This window comes from Myxine glutinosa, chromosome 4 (assembly GCF_964187855.1).
Source record: "Myxine glutinosa chromosome 4, kmMyxGlut1.1, whole genome shotgun sequence".
In the NCBI taxonomy this organism is placed as follows: domain Eukaryota; kingdom Metazoa; phylum Chordata; class Myxini; order Myxiniformes; family Myxinidae; genus Myxine; species Myxine glutinosa.
The window spans coordinates 99,247,683-99,261,313 of NC_136264.1; the positions used below are offsets into that span (position 1 = coordinate 99,247,683).

At 47.7% G+C, this 13,631-nt stretch overlaps 1 protein-coding gene across 2 annotated transcripts in view; it reads right to left on the minus strand.

Annotated features, from left to right (window-relative positions):
• ASZ1 (ankyrin repeat, SAM and basic leucine zipper domain containing 1) overlaps positions 1-13,631 on the minus strand; it is a 144,733-nt gene that overhangs the window by 31,501 nt on the left and 99,601 nt on the right. For both annotated transcript variants that reach the window (XM_068097607.2, XM_078776200.1), the window contains exon 9: positions 5,852-5,908. In XM_068097607.2, the coding sequence (XP_067953708.2) occupies positions 5,852-5,908 (57 nt within the window). The remainder of the gene's footprint in view (positions 1-5,851; positions 5,909-13,631) is intronic.

Consider the following 13,631-nt stretch of genomic DNA (forward strand, 5'->3'; position numbering starts at 1 on the left):
GAGTGGGAAGGAGGAGGTGTGCGAGGATGTCCGACTATGGGGTGTGTGAGGAAAAAGTGCACGCCAAGGAGTGAGTGTGCTGTCGAGAGTGAGTTGGTCGTGGCACGTGTGCGGGGGGGGCACATGGAAGCACGTGATGGGAAGTGTTACAGGGGATGTAACGGAAGAATGCACACCTGTGGTGAGTGTTACGGAGGGCGTAACGGGAGAGTGTGCACAAGAGGATGCACGAGAAAGGTGTGCAACGGACGGGTGCATGCTTACAGAGTGCGCTGTCGAGAGTAAGGGTGAATGCGCGACCGAGTGTGGTGGTGAGAGTAGTGAGAGTGACACGGAGCATGAGTTGGTTGTAGCAGGTGAGAGAGGATGCACACCTGGAATGGAAGGATGAACACCTGGAATGGTCGAGCGCGTGTGGGAATGCACACTTGAGTTGGTAGTGAGGCACGTGATTGGGTGTGCAGGTGAGTGCACACCCGTGGTTGTCACAGAGGATGTGACCGAGGAGTGGGCGCGAAGAGGTGTGTTGGTGAGGTGTACGAACGACGTGTGTGCCAAGGTGTGCGGTGGTCAGGTGTGTGACGAAGTCTATGAGTGTACCTGGGGGGTGTGTAAGAGAAGGTGCAATGACGAAGAGTATGGAGACAGCTGGATGTGTGAGCAGGGAACGGAACGCGTGGTGTGAGCATGCAAGTGGAGCATCGACGTTAAACGGAGCAGCGGTTAGATCGACTTGCAGCCGAAGCGAGCCCTCGGTTCGTGCCGGGCTTTGTGCGCAGCGGGAACCAGCGGGGATCGTAACCACGGCGGTTTTGAAGGAACCGCCGTACGCGATCCATGCCGGGCCTCGCTCTAAACGGTCGCGTCCTTGCTCAGCTAAGCGGAGCAGGCGGCCCGGTTCGAGGACACCTAGGAAGGGTCGACACCGCGACCCCTTGTGGTCGTGGCGTTCCGGCCGGCCGAGATTGGGGCATCGGCGGTTCCGTGCCGAGATGGTGCGTGGAATCTCGGCCCGAGTAAACCTCCTTCCCCGCACCGAATGCCGGACGGACCCAACCGCCGGCAACGAACCACCCGCATTCATTGCTCGGCTTTGCGAAGCCGAGCTTTGCGAAGGTAACGACGCACCGAGGCTCAAGTTAAAGGACATTTGGTAGGGATAGGGAATTTGCGATTGGAAAATTTTTGATTGGTTGGAATTTGATGAGCGAAATTTATAGTGGAAGATGCCCGATGTGGTGGGATGGCAAATCCACCATCCCGCACACATGCGGTGCACATGAGCACTAGCTATGGGGTTTATGGCAGTGTAAGCTCACCGAGGGAGGGTTTGGATAATGTATAGGGACCTAGAGATGACCATAAGTAACTGTAGATTTAAGTAGCGACCTTGGACAGGTAGTCGGGGCCATAGAGGTTAGAATGGATGATAACGACGTGGGATGTGCTTAGTTTAAAGGGGCGACTGGGAAGCGCGAGTTTCAGAGGGGGGTAGTTAGATCAGATGATGCCGTGTGTGTGAGAGTATTGATATCGAGCAAATGAGGAATTGCGAGGCAATGCTCGGGAGAGATGCGAGTTGTATTGAGCGCGAAAGTGTATGAAGCAGTGCATGAGGAACAATTGTGGTTGTGCATTGTATGGAATGATTGAAGAAGCCTGGAGGAAGGAGGGTGCAGGAAGCACCAGGTGTGATTGCACAGGTGTGCAAATGAACAGGTGTATGGGGCAGTGTATGAGTGAGTAATGGTGATTGTGTGTTGTGTTGACCGAATGGTCCTGGAGGAAGGAGGGTTCAGGAAGCACCAGGTATAGGAGTGATGGCACAAGTGTGCAAATACAGGTGTATGGAGAATGGTTGTGTGGAATACATGGAGTATGGAATATATGGAGTCTGGAATGGATGGTGTGGAGTGAGTATGGTGGAAAAGTGGAGTGGAGTGGATGGTGCGAAGGCAGTGGATGGGGAGGATGGACCCCATCATGAATACCCAGGGAGGGTAGTTTAAGAGTTAGGTAGAGGGAGTAGGTAAATTGTGGTTGGATATTGGCATCTGTGGTGCGTGGTGGAAGAATGGTGTTTGGATGGGTGCATTAGTGACGTGGAAATGGCTGGGCGTGTGGCCTGTTAGTGTGTGTAGTTAAATGGGCACTCCGCCACTGTTAGGATGTCGGCCAGGTGAGGCCGCAGGTGGGCTCTGGGAGCCGTTAGAGTTGTGGCTGGGGCCCGAGGATCCGGAGGACGGACCCGGGTAGCCCAGTGCCAGAGAGGGCACCGAGTGGGGAGAGCACCAGAGGGCCTTCCCCAGGTAGATAGGTTAGGGTAAGGAGCAGGTAAGCTCGGAGGCAACTGCAGTGGTGGAGGTGTACAGGTGGGTGGACCTGCTGGGAGAGCCACACGACCCAGTCCTGAAATTGTGCAAAGGCACAGGGAGTTGAATCGGGGGAGTGAGACCCCAAATTGATGAAGCACCACAGCTTGGTCAATGGGAATTTGGTTCTTAAAACCGCATAGAGTAAGATTGGCCAATGGATTGGCAGGGAAAGACCCCGGGTAGTGTAAAGTGTGTTAATGTCATTTAGAAGGTAGATAGGATAGGAATCTCCTCGCACCATCTACATCCACTCACCTGAGGAGATGACGTACCTCCACACCATGCCATGTTTTGATTATTTTTTGTGCAAATGTTTGGATTGTGGGACGCATCATGACGTGGGTGTGACATTGTCCTTGTTTGTTCCATCTCTTCCTCCCTATGAGGATTGATGATGAATTGGTGATGGCAAATTTTGGTCAGAGGGATTGTGGTGACGAATTTGGTATATGGGAGATATGGGGAAGACATGACGGTAGTGACGAATTTGTAAACGTGTAGGTTTTTGTAAATACGGGGAGGGGCAAGGGGGGGTAGTGTAGGTCACATGTGGGGGGCGTACGTTAGGGACGAGCTTTCTCACTTCGCTCTCCGTGTGCACCTCGTTCTGCATTACCTTGTTTGATGTGTACCCTTGCGCCCTGACCCATTACTCACCTGTCTTCTGTCCCCCTGTCTCCCACCCGAGGACTGTGCTCTCTGGGCACCGAGGGGAGCGTGTGGGAGTCCGCCATTGTGTGCCCGAACCCCCGCAACCAGCTGCTTGCATCGATGCACCACTTATGGACCACATGTCTGTGGCTGAGCACCACTTATGGACCCCACGTTTTGGGGCCTGGCACCTCTGCTGGGGACCGGCCATGGTGGCCAGGTAATCTCACTTGCGGCCCAGGGTAAAGGTGGCACCTATGCCAGACAGGTGGACCACCCTCAGTTGGCCCCTGTGGCCCTAAATAAAAAGTAGACGCGTTGGTGCCCTTTTATTTCCAAATAGGCCGCAAGTAGAGAAAACATCAGGAAGAATATCGGCCCAGCAGAGAAGAAGACCACCACCAGTTGTTTTTTTGTGTGTCATTATTATGAACTGGTGACTGTTGCACCAAATGGTGCTTTTGGTGCAGTTTTGGTGATTGGTGCTTTGGTATTTATTGGTGCTGGTGCGTCGATGCAATGCATGCTGTCTCCTCCCTCCCAACAGGAATTTATTTTTGTTTCCCTGAAAGAAAAATCACAGGTCCTTGGTTGCGTTTTGTAAATAGTCAAAATAATTTAACTGTAAATAATGCTCCCCCACCGTTCATGTTTAGTTTGAAAATAATTCCGCAATTCGGTTAGCTGTGGGTGTGAAACTGTTAGGCAGGGTGCAACGCAATTAGCGGGACATATTTATTCGTGTTTTAAAATTGTCGCACTCAGGGTCAGGTTAATTGTAGAGGGTTACTACACCTGCATGCCACACTAAAGTTAAAGTTTTCGGGCCTGGACGTCCCGTGAGGATGAGGGTGCAGTGTTGAGGATTTGAGAATCCTGTGTGTAATTTGTTGTAAAATATACCCTTTTGTGTGCTGTAAATATTCCTTGTAAATACCTCCAATTGTAAAGGTCAAAGGACGTCCTTAGTTAGGCCATCGCACACACGTAGCCAATCATAAGTTTCCCTCAGTAGTTATGTCCTTAGTAAATGTCAGTATAAGGCTCTGTGGTCCACTAATGCATTGCGTTGCATCGAATTCAAATAACATAGATCCCCTTTCAATTGCCAGCCTTCATTGCCAACTGCATTCGCCCGCCATTACGCACGTGGTCAAGCCTCGGGGAAGAAGGTGGGAGGAGTCAGCCAAGCGCCAGGAACAAGGCGTGGCCCTGCCAGCGCCTCATCGAGGGGCGGGATCGGTGAGCCCTCGCAACCAATCGAGGCCAAGGCGAGCTGACCGATGGGCGTTCCTAAGAGGCCGGCGGCTTGATCGCGACGCGCCTCATAAAAAGGGGTGCGGAAGGACTGCGGAGGGAGATGCGTCAGATGCGGCAGAGACGGGAGATGAACTTTGAACCACCGCAGCTTGAACCACCGCAGCTTTGACCACCGCAGCTTTGAGCTTTAATGGAGGTTCGACCCGCGGCCGCGAAGCAACGCCGCCGTGCGAAGCCGCTCGAGAAGGGTCGGCGGCTGCTCACCTCGAGCACACACCAACCGGACCCGCATCCTTCACGCCTTGTGATACCACCTCCTCGTCAGTCCAGCCATCCACCTCCAGCTGAACCTTCCTCTCCTCCCTGCCATTCCATCCTTTTGTGTACGTGAGTTTGTTTTGTGTGTCTTGTCCCTGGGTTAAGTAAGACTGTATAGTATAAGCTAGTATTTGCACTGTGTCTTCCTCTTCTTCTTCTTCCAGTTACTTTCGTTATCTTTCCTTCTCCCTTGGTTTCTTTGGTTTTGTACAAATAATAATAATTAGTAATAAATCCCTGTTCTTCCTACTTTGTCTTCTTCTTCACATTCGGTCGCTTTAGAGGTTTCCAAATTGAGTGTACGTGGCGCGATTCGGCCAACGCATATGAATCGGGTTTAGCCCCTTCGATAAACGGCTCACGCCGCAGTTCGCTTCGCTCGGCGCAACCAATCTATTACGCTGCGGCCGTGAGCGGGAGTATTTCCTTGCGTACCGAGAGGCGCTGGTATTTAGGTCATAGGACGGTTGGGCCTAATACCCTACCCAGCGCCGACCGGGCGTGATGTCATACCCCCGGGACCACGTCGGTCAGTCATAGACGAGGGGATTAATCCCCCCTCGATAAGGGGAAAAGAGGCCGACGTTGGGTTCCGTAACAATATATATATACTACAGAGTTAATAGAGCACTGTACCCTCCGCAGTCTTGAGAAAGAAAAAATGATATGGGCGGCGTCTGTTAGCAGCAAATTTGATTGGTCGAGATGATGTAAAACACCAAAACATTCTGTCCAAATTATGCTAAACTGAAGGGTTTTGAAAGTGCCAAAAAAGCTACTTGTGTTCTATTGTTCAAATGTTAATTCAGTTGAAGTAAAACAAAGATTTTAAAGGTTGTCAAAAAAACTATTTTGGGAACTTTACCACGATTGATGCAGTCTTTTACACCACTTTATTTAACATAGTGCGTTGGTTATTCGTGCCTGTTGTTTCCTGGTTGGAATGATTTTCTATTTTGTTTGATTGCCAGGCAAGCAGAGAGACAGACAGAGTAAAAAATATTATCTCCCTCCTCTGCGCACATCAGGACTAATTCAGAGCCAAAATACAGCTAAACTACAGGTTCATTTTCCGATTCATGTTCAAAATATAACATTCAATTTAAATCAAGTTGCTCCTCGATCAAAAGCTGATGTTTGTGGACAGACAAAATGATGCAATTGCATAACGCCACTTTTCGCTTCACACACGCATGCGGGGTAAAAATCTGTGTTGCAGAATGAAGGATGTTGGTTCCTGTACTTACTTTTGCCAGGTCCTGTGCAGTCATAGACAGAAGGGAATGAAAGGAAACTTGATGGGCCTGCCAACAGTATTACATTTCACGACAAAATAAATGGCAATCCAAGTATAACTAGAACGGCACTCAGTAGAGAGCATACCTCCACCTGGTGCAGTTTACGTTTTGCATCTCAGAGTCGACCAGAAAATAATAACACAGCATTTATATAATGTATAACTGATTTATGCAATCATAGAAACATTCTTCGATTTTTCCTTGTCACACACACAATCTGTCCAACAAGTTCCATCCAAATCCATCCATAACCTTTTGAGATATCCTGCTATGTATCGTTTTTGACCCTATTTTGGGTGAAGAATCACTTTAAAAAATTTAATAATTCTCATATCCAAATCCATATTGATATTCACCAAAATGGAATCGATTCTTCCTTGTCAGACACCCAAAGTTTTGTCCAAATCCGTGCACAACTTTTTGAGATATCCTGCTATGTATCGTTTTTGGCCCTATCTCCCAATGGTGAAGAATCACTTAAAAAATTATACTAGCCAGATCCGAATCTGGATCTTCACCAAAATCTAATCATTTCGTCATTGTCACATATGCTACATCGCTGCCAAATTTTGTCCGAATCAGTCCACAACCTTTTGAGACATCTTGTTCACAAACGGACAAACAGACAAACAAGCAGACAGACAAGACAGACAAGAGTGAAAACATAACCTCCATCCACCTTTGGTGGCGGAGGTAATAAATTGGTGTCATAACTGTGACTTAAACCCGAGAAAAGTCTTTATCCTAACTTGGACCTGGAAACAAAGGATTTAAATATTAAAATGGGTGAACAAATCACAGCAGAACATCATCCCATAAAAAGGCACAATTATAATTTTCAGTTAACAGATTGTGTGTGTGACGAGCACAAATGGGGAAGAGCATTTCTTGAGAACAATAAGTAATTTTATCTCAAAATAAAAAAAAATTAAAAATGTAAAATCACATCTAAAAGCAAACAAAGCATCAACCACCAATGAAACAACACCACCAATGGGAAATTTCGGTATTTCCATAAAGCTCGTAATCCAGTGAGTTTTTGGTCCTCACATGAGCCACACCTCAACAGCAGGCTCACCTGAGATCGAAGTTTAAGTCCCACATTAACAAAACCTTGGTAGCGTATAGAAAAGTAAGACTCCACTACTCCGACAAATGCCTCTGTTCACAAGGCGCAAGCGGTCCACCATCAACCCCCTTCAAGTGAAACTCCCAAAATCACTGCACAGAATCACTGCACACCCCCACTCATTCGTTCCTCCTTATTTCCCCACCTGTGGAATGAACTTCCACACTCTTTTCAATCTCATTCTTCCTTCCAGGTCTTCAAGACAGCCATTCACCACCATCTCAGATCAACCCCAATCAAAAAACCACTATCTTTACCTCCATTAACCACCTAAATTTCCAGTTTTGTCTTCCTGAGAGTTTGCTTCTGTATAAACCTTGTCCACCCCATGCAACCTCCCTTACCCCTCATTCCTCCCCACATCCATTACATGTCCAAGTCTCACTCTATTTTGTCCTTCAACTCTGCCGTTGACGTTTTCCCCCTCCCCTCCTAGTTCCTTTTGTTATTTTGTGTCCTGATCCATTCAGTGTTCCCGCTCTTCCACAACCCTTCAATTAATTTAATTTTTTTTGTATACAAGATTGAGGCTCATGTAAGAACTAACATTGATCACAAAGAGACAAACTGACACATAAAACATATGATAAAGGGAGCAGGAGACAAGATGGGGAGAGAGAGGGAAGCACACAAGTACAACATTTGAGAGCAGGGACATCGGGAGATCTGTGGGAGGGAGAGGGCTTGGGGGGAGCAGGCATGGAAAAGGGGGTGGGGGGTGGGGGAGTGGTACAAAACACGAGGACACTGCTAGGAATTCCAGGAAAGAAGTCGGTATTTCAAAAAAGTGGATCTGGCGTGAATTAATGGGTGTAGAAAAGATCAAAGTTTTGGATGGGGGAAGATAAGAGATGGTGGTGAACAGCTGTTTTAAAGACCTGGAGGGGGTAATGGGATTGAAGAGAGTGAGGGAGTTTGTTCCAGAGGCGGGAGAAAAGGGGAATGAAAGTGTGAAGGTGAATAGAGAGTCTTGATTTTGGCAGTTTAACCATAAGAGGGATGCAGGCAGATCTAGTGCGACCTGCACGAATATTTGGGGGACAGAGCACAGACAGAGCTGGGGGGAGCGAGGCCAGAGAGGAGTCGGTAGAAGACAGAAAGACCACAAACCTGCCTGCGGTGAGTGAGTGAAAGGCCTTCGGAGTTAGCTTCATCGCAGGAGATTCCAATGATTCTGAAAGCTTTGGTTTCAACAGCGTGAAGCCGAGCTAGGTGTGAGGCGGGAGCACCAGCCCAGAGGGGAGAACAGAATTCCATTGAGCTGCGGATGAAAGCCTTGTATGTGGTGAGGAGGTCAGGTGTGCCAAGGAAGGAATTCACATGACGGAGGATGCCCAGTCGGCGACTGGCTTTGGAGGCCAGCTTGGAAATGTGGTTTTCCCAGGAAAGATCATGGCAGATAGTGAGCCGCCCAAAAGCTTGATTAACAGAACTTCTTGGAGAAGATTGTTGAGAAAGTAGATGGTAGGGTTGTCCAGTCGGTCTTTTCAGAGAGACATAGTAAGAGTGTGAGATTTGTCAGGACTGAAAGACATGTTCCACTTGTTCGATCATTCTGAAGATTTTGTCCAGGTCTGCAGAGAGTGAGGAGGCTGCAGACTGCTGATCTGAGGGATGAGGTATGGAGCAGCAGAGAGTGGAGTCATCAGCAAAGAGGATTTTCCAGGGAGTCGGAGAGATCATTGAGACAACAACAACAGCAGACATTTTAAGGCCATTTTCCCTGCTGGAGCAGCGGTTAGCCTTTTTTTTTTTTTTTTTTTTTTTGTATACTGAATCGAGGCTCGTGAAAGAGCTAACATTTACTTTACAAACAAATCAACCAGACAAACAAAATATATAAAAAGAGGGAGTGTAAAACAAGATGGGGAGAGAAGGGGAAGCACACAAACACAACATTTGAGAGCAGGGAGATGTGTGGAGGAGGCGTGGGAAGGGGGGGGGGGGGGGAAGTATAAAACACAAGGACACCAAGGACTTCCATTGTGACTGTGGGGCCCATGACAATCTTTTCCATTTTGCCTTATTTTCTGCATCTCCCCTTGTTTGCATTCCTTCTTCCACCACCTTCAGCCAATTCTTTCTCAGTCTTCCCCATCCTCTACATCCTTCTCCATTCATTTCCATCACTCTTCTCAACCAGTCACTTTCATCCTTCCTCAACACATGACCAAACCATTTCAACCTGTTTCTCTTCACAGCATCCATCACAGGCTCTATTCCCATCATCTTTTGCAATTCATCATTTGTCTTCCTCTCTCTCAATGATACTCCGCACATCCACCGAACCATTCGCATTTCCACCCTTTCCAGCCTTCGTTGTTGCTCGACATTCATTACCCATGTCTCGCTCCCATAAATCATAACACTTCTCACACATGCAGCATATACCTTTCCCTTCAGCTTCAATGACACTCCCCTCCTCGTCAGCACGCCACTCAGTTCCCGAAGCTTCTTCCATGGACATTTCACTCCAGCAACCGTTGCCAAGTCTGATCCACCTTCTCCATTCAGCATGTCTCCTAGATAGCAAAATGTTTTCACACCTTCCAGCTTCACGCTGTCTCCAAGATCCAACTCAACATTTCCTCCATCTGCAGCTCCCTCTATGCACACCTCACACCTGAATGTCGCTGCCACACTGGTTAATGACCCTCTCCGACCACTACATCTTTGATGAACCCACTCAGCGCACATTGTACATTGAATGGAGTTCACTCCGACAGCCTTCCTGCACACAGCACACGGCCACTTCCCAGTTCTTTCCACCTCACCACATGCTTTACCACTTGCCATCACCTTCGTTTTCCCGATATTCACCGACAGACCTTTTGTCTCCATACATTCCTTCCACTTGTTCATCTTCTCCTTCAGTCCATCCATACTTTCCGCAATCAACACCAGATCATCTGCATACAAAAACCTCCCACGGTAGACCCTCATTTACATTCCGAGCCAGCACCTCCATCACAGCTACAAATAGTAGTGGACTTAGTACCGACCCGTGATGCACTCCCACCTTCACCTCAAATTCACCACTGTTCCCGCCCTTCGTCCTTACAGCTGTGCACGCTGTCTCGTACATTGCCATCACAACTCTGAAAAACAATTCCTCCACTTCTAACTTCCTCAATGCCCATGTCACAACTTCGAGTGGAACCCTATCGAATGCTTTCTCCAAAACAACAAACCCAAGAAACAACTTCTTCCTCTTCTCCATGTACTTCTCCTGCAACTGCCTTACAATAAAAAGCGTGTCTGTTGTTCCTCTTCCTGGCATAAATCCAAACTGCATTTTGTCGATCTTCACTTTCTTCCTTGTCCTCCTCTCCAACACCCTTTCCAATACCTTCATTCCATGCTCCAATAACTTTATCGCTCAATACGAGCCACAGTCCAGAGGGTCACCTTTCCCCTTGCATGGAGGGACGAGGGTACTCAGTTCCCAATCCACTGGCATGCGGCCTTCTTTCACCACCAGATTACAGATCTCTGTCATTCTCTTCACACCCCAACTTCCCGCTGCCTTCAACATATCTCCTGCAACTCCCGTCGGCCCTCCTGCTTTTCTACTCTTCATTCATTTTTTCGCTTCCTCAACTTCATTCTCTGTTATTTTCTCTGCCAGTCCTAAAACTGGGTTACTCTCGATGTTGCCGTCCCATTCATTCTCTGCATTCAACAGCATTTCCATATATCTCTTCCATCTTCCTTTAATTCCATCTGGGTCCACAACGATTTGTCCCACTTCATCCTTCAAGCAACTCAGCTTGTTGGAATCCATCCCATCACATCGCACCTCTCTTTCGCTCTCTGCTTTGCAATCCTGAATACTGCTCTCTGACCCTCTTCTAAATCCAAGCGTTCTCCAACATTTTCCTACATGCCTCCTGCGCCTTTGCTACCTCTTTCTTTGCAGCCTTCTTGGCTGCTTTACAACTTTCATGTTCTGCCTTTTCTGCCCCCGTACCCTTTGCCTTCTGCCACTCCTTGAACTTCTTCCTCTTGTCGGCAAATCCTCTTTCCAACTTCATCATCCCACCAACATGTTTCCGAGTGCCTCGGTGGTCCTTTAGTCCATCCACATACCTCACCAACGGCTCCCAACAGACTATCATTGACATCCAATCACTTTCAAGCTCAACCACATCATCCTCTGCCATACTCAGCCTCTCTTTTAATGCCTCCCTCACTGTCACCTCTTTCAACCTCCACACCTTCATTCTCGGTTGGTACTTCAACCGCTGAGCTCTCCTCGCACCTTTCACCCTTATGTCGCAGACAACCAAGTGGTGCTGTGAAACAGCCTCCTCCCCTGGGATCACCTTTGAGTCCCGGAGGTGCCCCCTATCTCGCCTACGCACCATCAGGTAGTCAACGGTTGTCGTCGACCTACCTGACGTGTATGTAACAAGCTTATTATCCTCTTTCTGGAACTGAGTATTACAAATCAACAAATCAGCTCCATCACAAACTCCAAAATCCTTTCACCTTCTCCATTTCTCACACCATATCCCGAACCCCCATGAACTCCCTCAAAACAGTCTATACTCCTTCCCACATGTCCATTTAGGTCTCCTCCTACCACAACAACTTCCTCATCTTTCACGTTTTCCATCAGCTTCTCTATCGCACACCAGAACTTGTCCCTCTCTTCATCGCTCCGACTGACCTGCGGAGCATATCCCGAGATGACGTTCACCAAGAGCTTTCCAATCATCATTTTCACCATCATCAACCTTTCACTCACTCTCATCACACTCACCACACTGTCTACAAACTCCTCAGAAAACAGGACACCAACACCCTGCACCCCTTCTGGGCATCCTTGCCACACAAACTTGTATTTCTGTCCCTGCCTACCCTTCACCATTCTCACATCACTTCCCTTCCATCTCGTCTCCTGCACACAACATATGTCCACTCTTCTTCTGACCAATACTTCCACCACTTCTCCTGATCTCCCTTGTCATTGTCCCTACATTCCATGTCCCAAACCTCAGAAACCGATCTCCATGTGGGGCATCAGACGTTTCGTCGTAATAAATGGAGCGATTTCCACCCTTGCTTCGATCGGGTTCCCCACCTTGAGTTTTGACGAGAGGTAGTGAGGTACCCCACGGGGTACTTTTCGCTGTACCCTGCCCATATGTAATTGTCATGGTTCCCTTTTTGAGGCAATGTTTTTATGGCCGGATGCCCTTCCTGACGCCAACCCTTTTAGTCGCCTCTTATGACACGCATGGATACGGTGTACCTATTCTAAACTGGGGTACACACCAGTCAGAGAGATCATTGATGAAGACCAGAAAAAGCACAGGGCCCAGAACACTGCCTTGGGGAACTCCAGCCTGAACAGGAAAGGGAGATGAGAGAAATCCATTCAGGGCCACACATTGCCGACGACCAGAGAGGAAGTCCGCAAGCCATGAGTGGAGATTTACATGGATACCATCGGAGGAGAGTTTGGTGAGCAGAGCGGGGTGCCATACCGTATCAAAGGCACGTGATATGTCAAGGGAGACAGCTCTGATTTCCTGTTTGGCATTGAGGACCTCCATCCATTGTTGAGACAGTGGAAGCAGCATGTCCAGAGTAGAATGACCTGGTCTGAATCCAAATTGATGATCCGAGATCAAGCCATTGGAGAAGATGAAGGATTTGATGTCAGAAGCAATGATTGATTCCATGACCTTGTTGATTATTGGGAGCAGGCTGATTGGTCTGTCGTTGCAAGAATCTGTTTTGGCACCTTAATATAGCAACTTGCATTTAATATAGCAACTATCTTTCTGTATTGTGTGCAGCACAAGGTTTAGGGGTAGCATCATTGGCTGTGGGCATAGCAGTGCAGTTGATGCAATACCCCTGCTGGTTATGGCAGGAATTTCGAATTTGGCCATGGTGCTGGCGAATGCTCACCTACTCTTCACGAAAGACACTGATATCTAATAACGTTCATCAAATAATACCGGCAGACGAGATGTCTGTTCAATATCCATTCGAGGGACGGAACATGAGATGAACCACCTTGCCTGTGAATCACTGGGATGACAGTTTATAGCTGGGTCAGGATTCAAACAGGGCTAGACAGCTTGAAGGAGAGCGTGCATATCGCCAGGCCATCCTGCCAGCCCCAATATACAAAAAAAAAAGAAGAAAGACTCGACGATTTTTCAGATGAAATTTGATGATTTTACAAGTTTGACCTCGAGTTGACCTTTGACCTCAAAAATAGCTGCTTTCCCAATTCAGTGACCCAATATGCAAATTCCGTTCAACTTTCAAGTCAATCGGATGAAAAATGGCTATTTTTGAAATTTGACCTCAAGATGACCTTTGACTTCAAAAATAAACAGGCTTCTCAGTGGGGACTACCCTCAACACTTCGTAAAGTTTCATGATGATCAGTTTAGAATTGTTACATGCCGGCGATTGACAGACAAAGAAAAAAAACAAGACAGACAAAAAGTCGACTGACCAATTTACTTGAAAAATCTTCGATTTTGCAAGTGAAAAGAAAAACACATTTTACAACACAAAACTTAAGTGGAAATTCGCCACAACCAAATATTTAAGCTTGGAGAACTAATGCCCACC